This window comes from Oryctolagus cuniculus, chromosome 16 (assembly GCF_051225735.1).
Source record: "Oryctolagus cuniculus isolate XC-2025 breed Fujian yellow rabbit chromosome 16, ASM5122573v1, whole genome shotgun sequence".
Taxonomy (NCBI): domain Eukaryota; kingdom Metazoa; phylum Chordata; class Mammalia; order Lagomorpha; family Leporidae; genus Oryctolagus; species Oryctolagus cuniculus.
The window spans coordinates 59469966-59490079 of NC_142882.1; the positions used below are offsets into that span (position 1 = coordinate 59469966).

A 20114-nucleotide genomic window follows, 5' to 3' on the forward strand; every position below is an offset into this window, starting at 1 on the left:
CAGGGAAAGTCATGGCTACTGGTGTCCCAAGGAACCTAAAACTCCTTTGTCATTTTTCATAGTCAATTACATGGCCAATCCATTAAACTTAAAAAGTAATTAAAGCAACCGTAAACACATAAACCATTGGGAACAAAACAATAAGATGATGTGTCCCAGATTAGAAATCACATTATTAAAGGAAGTCATTTCAGCTATTGGAGAGAATCATAATATGGCCTGGGCAGAACACAGGGCAGCACCTGAGTGTGAATGAAGACCTCTGAACAACTTCAGAAAAGCTTGTTCATAGGAGAAGTTAAAAATGAGTAAGAAAACGGTCCTGGGTAATCGGTGAACTCATCAAGGCATTTCTACAGCCAGTAATTGTGCCATAAGGGTCACAAACCTAGTTTTGGAAGATATTTCAGGATAAAGGGTACAATTCCAATTCAAACAACCAAACAGGTAACAAAATTGAAGTGCCATGGGGAATTTGAATGCTTTGAATTCCTGGATCAGCAACCTGAAAGCAGCCCCAATGTGTTCTATATTACAGACACCATAGACACATCTCAAAGTACTTTGTATGACAGTTTCCTTATTTTAAAATTAGACTGGTGTGAGATTTAGTCGAAGATGCAGATGAAGTGCTCATGTCCCACATTGGAGTAGCTGGGATGATACCTGACTACAGTTTCCTGCTAACACAGACTCTGGGAGATGACAGTGATACACAGCTCATGTAATTGGGTCCCTACTCCCCATTTTATGAGCTGTGGACTGATTTCACATCTTCTGGCTTTGGCTTCACCCAGCCCCAGTTAATGAAGGCATTTGGGGAGTGAGCCAGTGGATGGAATCTCAGAATCAATCCATCCATCCACCTCTTTCTCATTCTCTTTTTCTCTCTATCCCCTTGCCCCCTCCCCATATCTGCCTCTCAAATCAATATTTTATATAAATAGAGACTGAACTTAAATCTTTTCTGTTTAATAAATTCTGAGCAAAGGCCAAAGCTTGTAATAATGATGCTACAGAGATTAAGAGATGTCTTCTTGCCATTTCTCATACAAGACTACATTTCCACCCAAACTGCAGAGCGTTCACAAAGCTATCCAAACTACACGCTGGAGCAAAGCTTCCAGCTGCCAAGCTCTCACGTGACTTTTGCTGATGGCACTGCTGAATGGCCATGAATGACCCTCTTACCTCTCCACAAATATCCCAGCCTGCACTGCGTGGACGATGCTCTTGAACCTGGGCTTCTCCTCACTCCTTCTGAGCATCATGCCCATCTGCCGGGTGAAGGTGGAGGCCAGCCAGTCTCGGACCTCGGAAGGCACGGCATCCGACTGGATGTCACTGAGCTCGTCCTCTGTATCCAGGAGTCGCCTGAGCACAGGAAACAGAACCAGGGCGCACGTTCAACCCGAGGTCGGAGTCACTGAAAAGAGCTGCTCCCCTCTACCCCAGCTGCACAGGCACAAAGCACCAAATTAGGTGACACCCCCAAAACACAATGACTTGTTGGTCAAGCTTATTCCCACTGCTGATATTTCAAGATGGCTCCCTCTACACACTGAACAGAGGAACGAGGAGACCAGAGAAGGCAAGTCTATAACCAGCACGGGCTCCGAGCGCACCCAGCATCTTTATTCCTAGAATATCTGTGGTATTTGAGGTGAATTTAACCCTTCCACTTACAAAATGCATTGAGGGGGCATGTGTTTGACCTAAATGTCAGTTAAGACTGCTTCCTGTACCTCAGTGCCTAGGCTTTGATACCTGCCTCTGGTTCCTGGCGGCAGCTTCCTGCTAATGCAACCATGATGGCTCTGGTTGCTGGGTCTCTGTCACCCATATGGGACACCTGCATTGATTTCCATCTTGGGGCTTCAGGTGCACCCAGCCTCAGCCATTGTAGGCAGGTATTAGCAGGGTAAATCAACAGAAGGGAACATTGTCTCTCTCTTTCAACCTCTCAATTGCTGTGTGTATCTGTGTCTATGTCTTAAATTTTTTCAAATGTATTCAGAAGGGGTCTATAATAAATGCCACAGGGCCCACTTATAGAATAAGTTATTTTTGGGGTGTTCTGGCATAGCAGGTTAAGCCATTGCTGGGGTCACAAGGCATCGCCTATGGGTGTGCCAGTTTGAGTTCCAGCTACTGCACTTCTAATCCAGCTCCCTGTTAATGTACCTTGAAAGCAGTAGATGATCCTGCTACCCACCTGGGAGACCTGGGTGAAGTTCTAGCTTCAACCTGGCCCAGCCCTGGCTATTGCTGTCATTTGGGGAGTGAACCAGCAGATAGACAATCTAACTCCCCTCCCAACTCTTTTTAAATAAGTAAATAAATATTTAATAAAGGATACTTAAAGAATTTGCAAAGTACTATCCTAATCACAGCAACTCACTTCTCTGAAGTAATGAAAACAAGTAAGGTCAACTTTCTAGTTTTCTGGGATGTTATGGAAACTTAACGGTCTAAATTCAAGCAAAATTCCAAAATACTGCAGCTCTATATTTGAGCACAATGGTTACAGTCCTCTGATAGCTGTGTTCATAAAAAAATCAATTTTTTAAAAATTATTTGAAAGATTTACAGAGAGTAATAGAGGGAGATTCATCCAGGTCTCCCACGTGGGTGCAGGAGCCCAAACACTTGGGCCATCTCCTGCTTTCTAGGCCATTAGCAGAGAGCTGATCAGAACAGAGCAGCCAGGACACGGACTGGAGCCCATGGGGGATGCTGGCATCATAGGCAGCAGCTTTACCCACTGCACCACAATGCAGCCCTCTAAAATCAAGGCTTATACTTTTACTAAGTCCCACTAAGAATAAACAATAAACAACAAAAGCAGGTGTCAGTGTAAAACTGATTTCCCCCTTAGATATATTGACCGGAAGAAAGGGAGGAAAACATAACATTTGGGGGAAAATGTGACATCAAATTTCTTTAAATTATGAACAAAGCATATCACAAAATAAGAAGAAAAAGAAAAGAATCCTACAATTCTTAGATTCCAGTGAAATACCTGCAGATTGGAATTGGGCAAAGCAAAGTAAGACATCACAAATACTAAATACTGACAAAGAAACTTGTCTCATAAAAAAAAATTGTTAGCTCTTTCATATTCAACACTTGAGTATTTTTTCAAAAGTAATTTTGTCACTTTCAAATGCGCTCCATACCTGACACCACTTTAATACTCTAAGAGAATCCAAGCAGCAAACGTGTTCTAGAAAACTGACAGTGCACGTAAGAGTGCAGAAGGAAAGCTGTGAGCTTAAGAGCATACGTGCTTCTCCCTCCACTCCGGGGCCTCCACTGTGAGACGGATGGCGTGAATTAAAACATAGACATAATCTGCAGACTGACACTAACAACGTCCCGTGACGATGGTAGAACTCTACCCTGGGTAAAAACGGTACCAGATTTTTTAAAGTGACTTGTTCTTTTACATCCCCTCACTTCCTTGTCAAGGGCCACATGAGAGAAACTCTGGAGGAGAGGAAGTTCAGCGGGTGAGGGACTCCTTCAACTCCACTCCCTGTGGTTGCTGCAAGACGAGCCGTCTGAGTGGGAACCCCTCCCAGTCACGGGAGGCAATTTGGAAAGCCACTGGGCAGGAAACGCAGCCTCCCTGCACCGACCCCTTGTCCTCGGCCCACCTGGTTTCATCAATGTACACAGATTCCAGCACCGTGGCTGCATATTCCAGATTCTTCTTCAGATCCACCACCGAGGCCTCCCCCCTTTCCAGCTGTTTCACCAGAGACCGTAACCTAGGAGGAAAAATGACTGTGTTAGAACTCAAAAAGTGAACAATGACCCTGTCCTGGTAGTGACCCGTCTTGTAGTCACCACAGGGTTTTATTTATTCTAATACATTAGAAAAAAAAATTACAGGGACAAGGGAGCAAGTGACAAACCCAATACATACACTTTTGTCACTGTTAAATCAGAAAGCATTTTTCTCCTGTGCCCATGCACTGACCACCTGCCTCACATTCACCAGTGTGAGTTTCTAAATGATCAATCATTGTGCCCTTTTTCCAGACTTCTAGCTGGTTGTAGTAAAGGATGGCCAGCAGCAGCATCACCAACACCTCCTGAGCTTCTGCTCTGTGGAAGGTGCTCTGTCCAGCAATGGCCACAGATGTTCCAGGACAGGTGAGAAGACTGAGACCTCTGATGCTACCATAGAGAGCTAACAGATGACAGCTCAGTATTCTGGACAGGAAGCCTCTCCCTAAAAGCAGATAAATACCCTCATTAAAGCAAATGATGACAGACAATAAACGGAGGAGTCCTAGACACTCTGAGAAAGCAAATGTTCTTAGGTTTATATGAGCATTACCTGCACAGAGAAGGACTTAGCATATATGGGAGTGGGCAAAGGCCTACAGATCATCACAGTGTTAGTCACAGCCCCATGGGTATCATGGCACAGTGAGTTAAAGTGCCACCTGGACACCTTCATCCCATATCGGAGCGCCTGGCTTGAGTCTCGACTTGGCCATGCTTCTGACCCAGCTTCCTACTAATGCATCTGGGAGGTAGCAAATGATGGCCTGATAACTTGGGTTCCTGCACCCACATGGGAAGCCCTGATGGAGTTCCAGATTCATGGCTGCAGCCTGGCCCAGCCACAGCTGTTGAAGGCATTTGGGAGTAGAACCAGCAGATGAAAGATTTCTCTGTTTCTCTGTCACTCTGCTTTTCAAATAAATCCTGTTTGTAAAAACTGTAATAACAGTTAACGTAGTAAATATCACACAGATTTGGAGACTGTAACTCCTCAGGCTCTCTGACAGCCAACAAACAGACCTGGAACACAAACAGGTTTAACTCACACTTTTCAATGTATCATCTATAAAATGAAGAACCAAACACCAAATTTCCCCAGATGTTATAAACATTAAATGAAATCAATAGAACATGGGACTCATGGTGGTTTTCTAAAAAGGCAGTTGTTACAATTAAGGTCCTTGTTCTTCGATGACCTTGATCATCACTGGTAACCACACTGCAAAATTTTAGTGGGATCTTAGAATTGTTGTCAAGTCTGTTTCCCATTGATTTATACAATCTGTTCTCCCCTTCTCCTGACTTCCAAATATCCCCAGAGTTGCTTTCATGTGACATACTAGGATTACTTGCAAGGTATAAACTATGCCTCTCCTGATCTCTTTGAAAATAACGAACAATAAAGACTGAGGAAAAAACCCTGGGTCAACCTTTAAAAGTTGTCAAGTGGGTACACCAAAGAGAAGAAATCCCAGGCAATTCAATGATGTAAAATACAGATGAGTGGACTGACAAGTCCGGTAGAGGCAAACTTCAATCTTCAACAAGCAAAAAGGAAATGCGTCAAGGGGAAAAACGGAGACCCCTGCAGGTTTGGGGGCCGTGGGCACCCTGCGATGCCATCATCAGCCCTCAGAAGTTGCCTGGATTTCAGAGGCAGCACAGGACAGGGAGTTGGCAGGGAAGGGACCGCCAGTCACTCTCACAGCGGACAGTCAGCCTGCCAAAGGAGGGGGAGATGGCAGCAATGAGCCCTGTCTGCTGTTCCAAATAAAGACTGAAGCTCTTTAGCAAAACACATTCCTGGCTAAGTCGGCCTCCAGTTCTGACTCTCACCTCAAGGGGCCCACCTACCCCCTGAGGCTGCCTGAGCTCTCGACTGGCAAAGTAAAATGAGAATACATTTAAACTGCTAGGAAATTTTTCCCTTCATTTGAAGCTTAGAGATTCTACCAGGAATTGTAATGAATCTCTAACATGACTCATTATAATTTTTAAAACTTTAGAAGAAAGGATGAGCCAGAAAAGAGTGAAAATATAAGACCAACAGAAGTCGGAGCAGAAGACCCTAATGACGTGTGATAATAGCTTCCAGAAAACCAAAAGGAGCAGCTCTCATTAAAGGAGTTTTGCTGGCCCAGACATAAGCCACTGTAAATTTTTATTTCAAAGGAAGAATGTGAACATCTTTAGGAAAAGGAAACATATTGCTTACAAAACAGCAAAAACTCAGGTTGGCCATAGACTTGTACCATGCCAATCACCAGAAGGTAATTGAATAACTGTCAATTTTTGAGAATAATAATGGTATAATTCAAGATATCTGTCTATTCATAGAGCTGCCAAGTGTATGTGAATCCAATGAAGACATTCTCAGGCATCAACAATTTCAAAATGTTACCACTTGTTTGCTTTCCAGAAAACAAAACAAAAAACTTGAAGGCATATTCTAGCACAGTGTTCTTCCGTGGACTCATAGGTCGAACGGTTCATTGATTTAGAAAGCCAGCCTTCCAAAATGCACATAGTTTAGAGATTGCTGGATGAAGCGGCAGCTGAAAAGTAATGTTAACAGTTCAAGAACTAAATATAACAATGAGTTGATTCTTCTTTTCCTAAGACAAGTTAATAACTGTTTTATTTTTTAAAGATTTATCTATTTGGAAGACAGATTTAGAGAGGCAGTGGCTGGGCCAAGCTGAAGCCAGGAACTCAGAATTCCATCCAGGTCTCCCGTGTGAGTGGCAAGGGCCCAGGTACTTGGGCCATCTTCTGCTTTCCCAAGCACATCATCAGAGAGCTGAATCAGATGTCAAAGCACCCTTGAACAGGACTTGGACTGTTGCACATATGGAATACCTCACAGGAGGCAGCTTATCCCACTGCACGATCACACTGGCCACAAGGTCTTATTTCTAGTATTAGTCCAATGTCACTTTTGTGAACTAAAAACTAGTTGTAGCCGGTCAGAAAACAAGTGAGGGTCAAGCACTGTGGTGTAGTAGGCTAAATCGCTGTCTGTGGTGCCAGCATCCCATATGGGTGCTGGTTCAAGTCCTGGCTGTTCCACTTCTGACCAAGCTCCCTGCTAATGTGCCTGGGAAAGCAGAGGAAGATGGCCCTAGTACTTGTGCCCCTGAACACATGTGGGAGATCCAGAGAACGCTCCTGGCTTCAGCTTTGCTCAGTTCCGGCCACTGAGGCCATTTAGGGTATGAACCAGCAGATGGAAGACCAATCTCTCTTTCTCTCTCTAACTCTGCCTTACAAATAAATAAATCTTAAGGGCCTGGTGCTGTGGGGCAGTAGGTCAATCCTCCACCTGCCGTGCAGGCAACCCATATGGGCGCCGGTTCGAGTTTCAGCTGTTCCTCTTCCTATCCAGCTCTCTACTATGGCCTGGGAAAGCAGTAGAAGATGGCCCAAGTGCTTAGGCCTCTACACCCACAAGGGAGACCCAGAAGCAGCTCCTGGCTTCAGATCAGCTCGGTTCCAACCATTGCAACCATTTGGGGAGTGAACCAGCAGATGAAAGACTTTTATCTGTCTCTCCTTCTCACTGTCTGTAACTCTACCTCTCAAATAAAATCTTCTAAAAAATCTTAAAAAATTGAAGTTAAGAACATTAAATGGACTATGGGTTTGTATCCATATTAGTTAACCATGCCCACTGCTGGGGAAGTAAGGCATCAAGGGAACCAGGATGTGAGAGCCTCACCTCCTCTTTCAGTCCAAGAGCAGGAAGCTCAGGAAGGAGGCATGGTGCTCCCTGGGAAAGCACCACTTGACATTCTTCTCAGCAGCACTGAAAGTCAGCGCCCCCGATAGCACGCTGCGGGTTTCTCCTGGTGCAGTAAACAGCAGCGCCAGGCAGACACTGGGCAGTCACATCTATGTATTCACTGTGACAGTCCCACCCAACAGAAAGCTCTAAGCAGAATGGCTTCAATAAAACCAGGAAAGGAATGACAGTGAAATAACATACTCTTGAGATACATGAGAGATACCAAAATTTATATCACCCCATGCCTGTCTAGTTCCTGAGATGAGCAGAAAATCCTACCATCATCCACAACATCCAGGCACAGAGTGAAGGGCGCCAGGACCACTGTCCCTCCCTCCTGCCCCCAAACTCACTCTGTTCATGGGAAACACGCAGGTAGCATTCGCCTCTCCCTTTCTGAAGGATGAGTAAACAGAAAAAAAATCCATGAAAGAAATTCAGCAATAAAGAGAATACAGCACTCAAAATGCAAGGAAAGAACTCACTTTGGGGGAAAAACATTAAGTAATGGAAACAAGTAAAGTTTGGGGGGTCATCTGTGTGTTCAGTAAAAGATCTGGGCACCAAACATGAGCCTATTGAGAGAAGAAATTAGACACAAAGCATGACAATAGAAAAATGGTGAGCTTTTTTAAAAGGCAGTAAATGAAGACCACCTCTCTAGGCCTAATGCCCACATCAGACACAATCAGATACAGGTGCAGCTGTGAAGGTCCTGTGTTCTGTTGCTACCACACAACCCTTAGAATTCCAGATGTGCTTTTTGCCCAATAGTGTTGAGCTCTACCGTAATGCCCAGGGCCTTGCTGCTCCACTGGCCACCTCAGTCCTGCCAACCTCTGTATCCTTATCCTTTCACACAGAACTCCTGCCCTGCCCCACCTCCCCCGACCCATCTCTTGGTGAAATTGCAATTTCAAATGAGTTCTTTTTCACCACTTGCCAATTAGCAGCCACCAGTCTCAAAATTCCTGATGCTCCTAGCAATAAAGACCCTTCTTTATGATCCTTCATAGTGCAGCTTTCCCTAGACCTGAATCCATCTTAAGGAGGGTCACTAGGGGCGAGCATTGAGGGCAGCAGCGAAGGCACCTGCATCTGAGCAGTGGCTCCATTCTCTGTGCTGGATATGTGCACCCTGAGAGGTGGCAGATGTTGGCTCAACTGGGTCCCTAACACACATGTGGTAATGCTGGCTTGAGTTCCAGCCCCCCACCAGCTTCATTCACCCTGGCCTGTTACTGACATTTGGGGAATGAATCAGCAGAAGGGAGTGCTCTGTCTCTCAGGTGTGTGTGTGTGTATAAATTTTATATTTATAAATATATTGCAATTATACATTTTATAACTACATAATTTTGAAGAAAAATATATATACAGAGAATTTTAAAGTGGGTTGTCTGAAAAGTTGCCAGATTGCTTTCGATACCTATATTACAAAGTATTGTTAAACTTGGATAGACTAGCTAGGGCAGGAAGGCTCAGTTGCTTCCTCTGTTTTCCTAGTACACTGTGTCTGAATAATTTTCCTTGTGAATTCATTCCACCTAAAAGGCCAAGTGTCTCCAAGGGCCAAGTCCAACAGTGGTAGCCTGTGTTTTGGGGCGGATGGCTATCTGGTTTTTTAATACTTCTCAAAAGGATATTTAGTCTAAGTACCTAACAGCTTATTTCATGAGCATTCAAAATAGATGCACAAGGAAGGAAGGAAAGAAGGGGCGGCGGGAGGAAATCTACAACAAAAGTAATAAAAATAAAGATCCTCTCCTGAGTGAGTGTTCGCGGTTTCCAGCACTCCATCCATTTCTACCACTGTGGCTGCCAGATAACAGTCTCAGGATAGAAGTGCAGCACCATTTTAGGAATAGCTTATGCTTTGAAACGTTGGCAACACGCCTTTGTGTAGGCAGTGCAGAATCTCCCTGTGGATGAACCCACTGCAGTTTGACAGAACTCCTTGTTCTCGATGCACTTCTTTGCTGTGAGACAAGTAATGAAATGTGGTATCACCTCTGTCCATCACAAGTCCTGACGTGGAGCTCCCACCAAACCCATGCCAACAAAAGTACCAGAAGAGGGACAGACCCAGCTGCTATATTTTGGAATGTGAAATGCCGTTAGGGTGAAAGAGAAGTGTTTTCTTTTCTCCTAAAAAGATAATCCCTGGGACCCACAGGGTGGACTTCATCAGGAAGCAACTTAGTGGCTCAATTTTATAACTCAGAAAGCTGCCCAACAGTGGGCCTGGCATTGTCCTCTATCAGGGTGAAGTCACCGAAAACCCTTCAGTAGGACATGTTGACAGCACGGACCTTTGTTGAGCCTTAGATACTTCTAGGACAGCGCCAGGAAAGCACAAGCAAAAATCAAATGGAACAGGAAAGTGTTGCAACAGAAACACACTTTCTGTATCTGTATGTTCTGTCCACGGTTATCCCTCTGAGGATAGATAAGCAGCTCCTAAAACGCCTGTGTGGCCAACCACGGCTGTTGTCTGAGACAGGCTTTGCTCAATTTGAAAGAACACAAAAGGGAACTGGATCTTCTACAGTACTTCTCCTGCGTGGCCTGAACAATCAGGAGCTCTAACGTCACACTTGAGTAAAACCCTCTCCGTTTCAGTTTCTCCCATCCAGGGGTTTGTCCGACACCTGCCTCCCCCTGCGTCAGTCCCATTCCCCGCCTGCCATTCCCTAAAGGCCATGGCGAATAACTTACAGCTCTTCCAAACGGAATGCCCAAAGTGATGTTCAGGCTTAACGTCACAGCCTCCTAGTGCTGCTACCACAGCAATCTTCTGGTTATCTGTCTGTTTCTACAATCAGTGCTAACTAGTGAAGACGGCTGCACTGGACACGAGCACTCGGCATTCACTGAGGGTTTCCTGTGTGCAGGCACCAAGGCAGCTCCAGCAAACCAAAGCGGGAAACACAGTGCCTCTCCTCAACTAGGAAAGACAGAGGGTTCGTCAGCACCCACAGGGCAGCCCCGGCAGCTGATGGCAGAGGTACGACAGGGCTGCGAAAGCACCAGCGAAAGCCATCTGCACCTGGCCAGAGCCTCCCTAGAGGTGGTACCAGAGCTGACCTTGAGGCCAAGTCAAGGCCAGCCAGATGGGATGGAGGGGAGGGAGAGGCTGGACTGAGAGCAGCCTAAACCCTGGTCTGCTTAGGGGATCCCCTGGGTGTCTGGAACTCAGGGGCATGTTGAGATGGAACTTCTGAACAAGGCAGCAGCCACCCCATGGCAGGCACAGTGCACCAAGCCACAAAACCCATCTTCTCCTGGAGGTAAAGGAAAACCCACAAAGCATTTTCTAAAGCGAAGGAAGAGAGGGCCGTGATAGAATCTGCAGGGAGAAGGGGCCATGACAGAGTTTGCACTTGGGGAATATCAGTCTAGCAGCAGAGAGCAGGAGCACAGGGAGGGAGTGACCGGGAATCCTCGTCATTACCATGAGGCTCAGAAGACCCTAAGCAGGACAGTGCCTGCTCCCCTCCACATGACGGCATGTGCACAGGAGCTGTGTGGGTTGGCTGGGAGCACAGATGTTGCTTTCACGAACTTTAGGAAGAACTTGTTTTGGTGTATGTGGCTCCTCATTTAGCAACAACAATAATGACAGGCAAGAATAGCTGACTTAGGTAGCTTTTACCTTTTGTTAATGCCTTAAATAAAACAAAGTTGCATTTCTACAGTTCCCATTTGCAATTGCTTAAAGCAGGTATACAATGTGAAATTATTAAACTAATTACTTAACAAAATTGCAGTACCTAGGTTCACTTCTATATTTTTGCATACTTCTGTTAACTTATTAATAAGTGAAAAGATCAGTAAAGTTACAGACAATTTTGAATAATATCATTAACAAAATTAACCTAGTGGGGAGCTAGTGAACACTACACTCAACAGCTACAGAACACACCATTTCTCCCAATATACATATGCATACATATATGCACACATATGTATGGATATCTGTATGCATCTGTATATATATCTCCCAGTATATAATTCTCCCAGTACACATGCAGCAGTTATCTGAATTGACAAGGTGCTGGATCACAGAAGTCTCAAATTTCAATTAACCCCAACAGTGGAACTGTTGACTTGAAGTCAAGAACAAAATGACCGAAAATATTCCAAATATTGGGACATTTAGGAATATATTTCTAAATAACCCATGGGTCGAAATCTAAATCATAAAATCTTTTTAATTAAACTTATATATTTACTTTAAAGGGAAGCAGAGGGAGATACAATAGAGACAGACAGAGATACATAGGTATGTAGATATTTATTGATTTATCTTCCATCCATTGGTTCACTCCCCAAACACCCGCAACCCTTGGGGCTGGTTCAGGCCAAAGTCAGGGGCCTAGAACTCATGACTAGCTTCCCACATGGATGGCAGTGACCCAAATACTTGAGCAATAACCCACTGCCTTCCAGGGTACACATTAACAGGAAAACGGAATCAAAAGCAGAGCTGGGATTTGAACCCAGGCTTTCTGATACAGGATGTGGGCTTCCCAAGCAGTGTCTTAACCACAGTGTCAGATGCCCACTGTAGAAAATAATTCAACCAGATGCTAATGAAAATATGACTCATCAAAATTTGTAACATGCAGGTACAGTGAGGGAGAAATGTATAACCCTAAAGGTATCCATGAGAAAAAGAAGAAATCTGAAAATAAATGATCTCATTATCCATCTCAAATTAGATAAAGAACAAGTTAACACAAAGCAAAAGATAAGCAGAAAATAGCAGAAATGATGAAGAAAGGCAAAAGCTGGTTGCCTGAAAAATTTAATAAAATTGATAAGCAAAAAAGAAAAAAATACCAACATCAAGAATGAAAAAGAATATTATTACAGATCCTACAGGTATTTAAAGGACTATCCTAAATACTTTTCAGATACACTTAAAATTCAGATAAAAGGGGAAAATTATATAAAAGTTTAATCTGTTAAAACTGATTTAAGAAAAAAAATCAGGGCTGGTGCTGTGGTATAGCAGGTAAAGCCACCACCTACAGTGCAGGCAACCCATGTGGGCACTGGTTCAAGTCCTCGCTGTTGCTCTTCCGATCCAGCTCTCTGTTATGGCCTGGAAATGCAGTAGAAGAGGGCCCAGGTCCTTGGGCCTCTGCACCTGTGTAGGAGACCCAGAAGAAGCTCCTGGCTTTGGGTCGGCCCAGCTCTCTCCGTTGCAGCCAACTGGGGAGTGAACCAGTAGATGGAAGACTGCTCTCTGCCTCTCCTTCTCTCTTTGTGTAACTGACTGTCAAATAAATAAATATTTTTAAAAATTATGAATAGATCTGTATCAAAGAAACTGAATTAATATTTTCTCACATAGAAATCATTTTACCAACGACTTCACCTAAACAACTGAGGGAAAAACAACAGTCTTATAGTCTTCCCAGGAACAGTCAAAGAGGAAACCATTTTCAGCTTATCTGACGGGTCCAGAATATTCTTGATTTCAGAAACAAGGACATTGTAAGGAAAGAATTGTAGGACAACATCTTTCATGAACAAAAAGCAAAAGTCCTAAGCAAAAAATAAAGAAGATAGCAAATACTGAGCAAACTTTCAAAACATGCAGAACTCAGGAATTTATAATTAGTGAATAAATATAATTCAATATTTTACCAGGAACCAAAGAGAAAAATTATACGATCATTTTGATAGTCAAGAGAATTTTAGAAAACACCTGTGTAATATAAATCATAGCAAAGAAACAAAAGTGACTTTCCTAACAACGTCAACAAAACATCAATATCAGATGATGGTTTCACTGTAGTAATCTTTTCACCATGTATAAGTATAGCAAGATAAGTACATGAAAATATGCTGTACAGTTTAAATATATGCAATAATAAAAATATAGTAGGCTAAAAATAAGTTTCCTAAATGTGATACTGAGTCTTTGAAAAGCTACTGCAAGCACACACAGAGATATAAAAGGCTTTCCTAGGGAGCTCGCTAATAACATAGGATGCCTACTTCTATTAAAAGATCATGTGGAGAGTATTTGCCAGTTCAATAATGAAAGAAGAAATGAGTAAGTCAGGAGCTTGAAGTATGTTGTCTCCTGAATTGTTCTCCGCAATCAGGAGGGCAGGTGGTTGGTGTAGCATTGCTTTTTGCTGCTTCCACCTTGTTCCTCTTGACATGATTTTATGGGGAAGAAGAGTCACCACCAGTGCAGGTGAAAGAAGAAATGGAAGACATAGGATTGGAAAGAAAATACCACTGTCACAACAGATGAAATAATGCATAGACTGGGTTTCTAAAATAATTTGCAAGAAAGTTATAATGAAGAAAGATGTTCACTTCATAAGCTCACTGGATATAGAACCATAAACAACTAGAAAAGTCACCATTTACAAAAGTATTAAAGTAGAAAAATATATTTTTAAAAACTTACATAGAAAGCCATAGATACTAAATTTTAAATGACATAAATGGAGGGATAACCTATATACATAAGGCCCAACATCTTGCAAGTATGAATTCTATCTATAAATTCAACCAAATCTAATTCTTCATAGATTATTTGGGGGAAATTGACAAGCTAATTCTAAAATTTACTTGAAAATAGGAAAATAAAATATAGCCAATATGGCTTTGATTAAAAAAATGGAAAGAACAAAACTGAAGGATTTATATCCTCAAATATCTGGGTTTATTACAAATCACTTAATTCTGGGCTTGCATTCCTCTACCACAACACTTGGGGCTGGGTCAGGCCAAAATTGGGAGCCTGGAACTCATGCCTCATTTCCCACACAGATGGCAGTGACCCAAATACTTGAGCAATAGCCCACTGCCTTGTAGGGCACAAGATAGCAGGAACATGGAATCACAAGTCGAGCTAGGATTTGAACCAAGGCATTCTGACACAGGATGCAGGCTTCCCAAGCAGCATCTTAACCACAGTGTCAGATGCCCACTTTAAACCCCAGGTCTCTTCCTCTCAATATCCAACTCGCAGGTGCAAGGCCATGAACATAGATTTTTTTTTTTACTAATGTAAGCATAACATAAGTAGATAAGGAAATCTGCTTTAAGAAAAGAGCCAATTACAAAGTGCTTTTGGGTACCCTATTCTGCAGCAGACTTCCATGCATTAGCCTGGGCCCCTTCTTTGGTTGTGCAGTGGAGGGTATTGCTATATCTTCTTGGTCGCTATGGATTTTCTGATGTTCACTTTCCCCTTTATTCCTGAGGCTATGCCATGGAGCAGCTCTGCACATTCAGTCCATCAGCTTCTGCCCCACAGACTGAATCCTACGTGTGTGTGTGTGTGTGTGTGTGTGTGTGAGTGTTCTCAAGCGAGGAAGCAGGGAACTGCGGAGGCACATGCAGGCCAGCTCACTGAATGTGAGCACTAGACCGAGGCACTGCTTGCTCCAAGAAAAGCCTTGTGTTTTGACAATATTCTAAGATGCTATGATCCAAGGTTACATTTTTAATCCATTTTTAGTTTATAATATTGATTTTGTTTCTCTGGCCTCCTTGTAGAAATATAATGCCATGCTTTAGAAAGGGGATACCTCCCAGTCATTCCTGGCCTTATAAAGAACTATTTTTTTAAAAGCCAGGTTGCCCTAAACTGGTTTTACTGCCTATTTTTACTGCCACTCAACTCACACATTTAAAAGAAAAGCCTGTTTCAAAAGAAAGTGAGATTCACAATTCTGCTACAAAAATCATCCCTGAAGGGAGACCTTGTCTCTGCAAAATTTGACTTTTGGTGGGTAGAACTTTTGGGGAAAGATGTCTAAATAAGAGTGAACCACCTTTACTGACCATTGTTCAATAAAAATAAAAAGAATGCAAAAGACACCCTAGCACATCATTCAGAACCCAGCATGGGCCACGCCGAGGACTTGGGAGGGAGGATGGGGGAGCCCTGAAGGACACCCCAGAAGTCACTCCTCACATGCAGCTGGTTGCACGGAAAGAATCCCCTTCACTTTGCTGATCAATGCGCCACTTCAACAGTGTCTGTCTTCACAGGTCAAAGACACGAGAAGAAAAACACTTTGAATAGCGGTGATGAGGAAAGGAAGGTGAGCAGAAGCAAGAAGAGCTTGCAAGATTTAGGAAAGTGGTGACCCATGGGCAGACACACAGACACATCTCTGCAGGTCCAACAGTCAACCCAGCCCACAGAGCCTTAATTTCCTTCCCTGAACTCGGCTCCTTTCTGCATCTGAAATACATCTTATTGATAGGATTATCAAGAGGCACTACAGCTCATTCAACCAGCAAAATCACAGGACTGGCACCACACTAAGAAATGGCATGGTTCAGTAAGATCAACCAAAGTCACCTTTGTCCCTCTTGGGATTTTTTTTTTCATAGTAACAAATAAAATGAATGGATTAAAACCTTTCAAATAGTGTCTAACAAGATGTCAAATTAGCACAGCACATGTCCTCGAAATTCATTTGAGAAAATTACAGAAAGAAAAAGCCACAACTCAAAGACAATAATGAGAAATGTTGAAGGTGACTTGAAGCTGCCTTTGTGAACACAGGAGCCCACGGATCCACTAGTTCAATGTGGGTTTCCGAGACATCACAGAAGGAAACCACATGTGGAAGGATATGCATGGAGCCCTTAGAGAACCAGACTAGAATTAGAACTTATTGGCCGGTGTTGTGGCTCACTAGGCTAATCCTCTGCCTTGCGGCACCGGCACACCGGGTTCTAGTCCCGGATGAGGCACCGGATTCTGTCCTGGTTGCCCCTCTTCCAGGCCAGCTCTCTGCTGTGGCCCAGAAGTGCAGTGGAGGATGGCCCAAGTCCTTGGGCCCTGCACCCGCATGGGAGACCAGGAGAAGCACCTGGCTCCTGGCTCCTGCCATCGGATCAGCGCAGTGCACCGGCCGCAGCGGCCATTGGAGGGTGAAGGAAGACCTTTCTCTCTGTCTCTCTCTCACTGTCCACTCTGCCTGTCAAAAAAAAAAAAAAAAAAAAAACTTATGCTCTGGCTACCTCCCATTCTCTAGCATCTAGTCACATGGACACACCTTCAAAAGAAAGCTGATGGAAGATGAACTCCAGCTGCAGGCCTGAAAGAGTGAAGAAGTCAACCCCTGCCCCATCTCCAAAATGTGATCTAGCCTCAATACTCATTTTATCTGCTAAATCTTTCCTCACTTTCCTGAAGAGGTCAAAGAGAATATTGCATATTAAGGTGGCTTAACTTTATAATCCTATTAAATTAAGTCATAATCATCTTCATTATGAGAAGTTCCCAAATATTCCAATAAAAATGAGACTTCTCAAGGAAACTGTGCTGATTGGAAAAAGCCAAATCCAAACCACTATACTGGATAGGGTTCCATGTACATAATGCTCTGGGATGGCAGAATTAATGTAGGACAGAGGAGTAGTTCCCAGGGTTGGTACAAGTATTATGGGAGGGGGCTGTGTGTAGAAGCCCAACCAGTACCGGGAGCCTAGTGGCAGTGAAATTATTCTGCACTTTGACTGGAGTAGTGGATGCACAAACCCACATCTGTAAAACTGCACAGAACTCAACACACACACATGCATGAGTACAGTGAAACTGGGGGAAACAAAATGTGTGGATTGTACTATGTCTCTGCCATGGTTAGGAAATCGTGGTACTTTTACAAGATGTTTCTACTGCGGGAAATAGGGTAAGACCTGTGAGGATTTCTCTGTATTGTTTCTTCTAATAATGTTAATCTACACTTAAAATCACGTTCTGCATAACAATGCTTCTGCCAACAGACAGCTCACAATTCTGACAGTCTAACTACCAGTGATGCCATAGCCGTCTTACTTTGTATAGGTTCATGCTAGGATGCTTTTACTACACAGTAGCCAAGCAAGTCACTTGGTAACAGCTTTGGAGTAGGGATGGGTGGGGATCTGACCTGGTGGTACACTATCATTCACTGTCTTCTCTAGTGCATTCTTTTTTTTTTTTTTTTTTTTTTTTTGACAGGCAGAGTGGACAGTGAGAGAGAGAGACAGAGAGAAAGGTCTTCCTTTTGCCGTTGGTTCACCCTCCAATGGCTGCCACGGCTGGCGCGCTGCGGCCGGCGCACCACACTGATCTGAAGCCAGGAGCCAGGTGCTTCTCCTGGTCTCCCACGCGGGTGCAGGGCCCAAGCACTTGGGCCATCCTCCACTGCACTCCTGGGCCACAGCAGAGAGCTGGCCTGGAAGAGGGGCAACCGGGACAGAATCCCACGCCCCAACCAGGACTAGAACCCAGTGTGCTGGTGCCGCTAGGCGGAGGATTAGCCTATTGAGCCGCAGCGCCAGCCTCTTTTTTTTTTTTGAAGATTAGTTATTTACTTGACAGGTAGAGTTATAGACAGTGAGAGGGAGAGACAGAGAGAAAGGTCTTCCTTCTGTTGGTTCAACCCCCAGATGGCCGCTATGGCTGGAGCTACGCCGATCTGCACCCAGGAAGCCAGTCGCCTCCCCCTAATCTCCCATGTGGGTGCAGGGACCCAAGAACTCCATCCTCCATTGCCTTCCTGGGCCACAGCAGAGAGCTGGACTGGAAGAGGAGCAACTTGGACTAGAACCCAGCGCCCATATGGGATGCCGGCCCCACAGGCAGAGGATTAACCAAGTGAGCTACCGCGCCAGCCCCTTCTCTAGTACCTTCTAATAACTAAGTATGTCAGAAGCCCACAACTTTTCTGTTTTTCTACATATTAATAGAAATGGAAAATTAAAGTTTGAGATATTTCATCCAGGCATTACCACCTCCATCACCAGTGCTGCCTTCCTTTCTTGGTAGGTGAGGAGTGGGACTGGTTTCACTTTTCATTCTATTAAAAGAGCTCACCCCCTCTTTAGTTAGAAATACACAAGCTTGAAGAGAGCTCAGGTAGCCAAACAAGGTAAATGCTAACATAGGACCCAATTCCTGCAGCTATTTGGGAACAAACTCCTCCCCAGTTAGCTATCGACTGTCAGATGTTCAAGGCGTGCTGATTTACAGAGGAATTAGCAGTAATAGGAGCAAACCCTGATGAAGCAAGATGGGCACAGCACTCCACGTGCCCCTCGTCAACTACTCCTCATTGTTCACAATGGTGACTTTTGCCGTTTAGAAATATTATCGGGTGCTCTGGTTTCTGTCCCAGGTGAACAGTGAGTCTCTCCACTGCAATAAGACCTCCTCATTTAGCATTTTTAAAACCTCCTAAATCTCAGCATACATTCTATAAAAATATTTTAATGACATTTGAACCTACATGGTGTCATAATATATTCTATTATTGCCTGTAAAAAGAGGAATTCTTTCCAGAAGAGCTTTGTTGAGCTTTAGGTGCTGGCCCGGGGATTAGAAAACGGAAGAAACAATTCCTTCAAGTGATTCCCTGTTAGAGGCAAAGGAGACAGCAAGGGAATCACCAAATGTTCAACACTTGCTATTGACGCTGGAAGTGTGCAGATTTGTGAAATCTCAAGGAGAGAGTGAGGGTGGGGCTCACACCTACGCCATCTGGTGTTTGCCGAGAGGACGGGTTCTTGCTGTATACCCCTCCCCTTCGTCCCAGGCTGTGATCGCGAATGGCAGGGCTCAGCAATGCCCCTGACCTGGCTTCCCAGAGGGGCACCTGTGCTGTGCATGGCCTGATGGAGCCAAGGGCCAGTTGGAGAGGGTTTGACATCTGATGATGACGGGGCTTTCCACGGAGCCTGAGAAACAGCTGAGCTTGGTTCAGCCCTGGTGTGAAATGAGAACAAGATGAGCATTGAGCATTTCCTGGAGTCAGGGCTGGTCGTTAAATTTTACAGTCTCCACAAACAACCCAAGCCACTTCTGTATGTGACTTTCAGCTCCAGGCTGTCTACTACCACTGACTGTGGACTAGGCATGGATTCCCTCCTCCAGTTTTTCTTAGCACCCACGCTCATATTTTCCCCAGAAAAACAGATGCCATTGAAACTGGAATTGAAACACTCAAACCTGTGGCCTGGGTGATCTTCCATTTTTTTTTACTTCCCTCACCTAAAACCATGGTTTTTCCCAGTTCAGGATTCTGTACCATTTGAACACATGGAGGTGCCCCAGGGAACTGTGTTTGGTGTTTCCATTCCCCCGCCCCCACCACCAACTGCCATTCCCACCATGACATCCCCAGGGAAGCAGCAGAAAGAGGAATCTCAGGACACAGCCATCTGTGACATGAGCCAGTGTCTAGGTCACAGTACTGAGGTAGGAGATCATGAGACGGACTGACGGGAGAGTAGGGGTGAAAGGATTTTGCTCCATTCTTTTTGAATTCAAGGAGATGACCTCACAGGGGACTCTGAGCACCCCAAAGCCCTGTCCCAGGGATGCTACATCAGTGCAGAAGCAGCTGTTATGTGAGACAAACTCCAGTCTTAGATTCCTGAGTCTTGTTCCTGGGCCAGGAGCAAGAAGGCATCGAGAGGCCCCATGCCCTGCAGAGGGGGCGTGGGAAGCCACTGCTGGTGCTGACTAGGGACCATGCTGATAGGGACTATAACG

At 44.3% G+C, this 20114-nt stretch overlaps 1 protein-coding gene across 12 annotated transcripts in view; it reads right to left on the reverse strand.

Annotated features, from left to right (window-relative positions):
• PDE1C (phosphodiesterase 1C) overlaps positions 1-20114 on the reverse strand; it is a 653560-nt gene that overhangs the window by 114166 nt on the left and 519280 nt on the right. For all 12 annotated transcript variants that reach the window (XM_089315477.1, XM_002713741.6, XM_017344418.4 and 9 more), the window contains 2 exons: positions 3660-3773; positions 1192-1374 (listed from right to left, as the gene is read on the reverse strand). In XM_089315477.1, coding sequence (XP_089171603.1) covers positions 1192-1374; positions 3660-3773 — 297 coding nt within the window. The remainder of the gene's footprint in view (positions 1-1191; positions 1375-3659; positions 3774-20114) is intronic.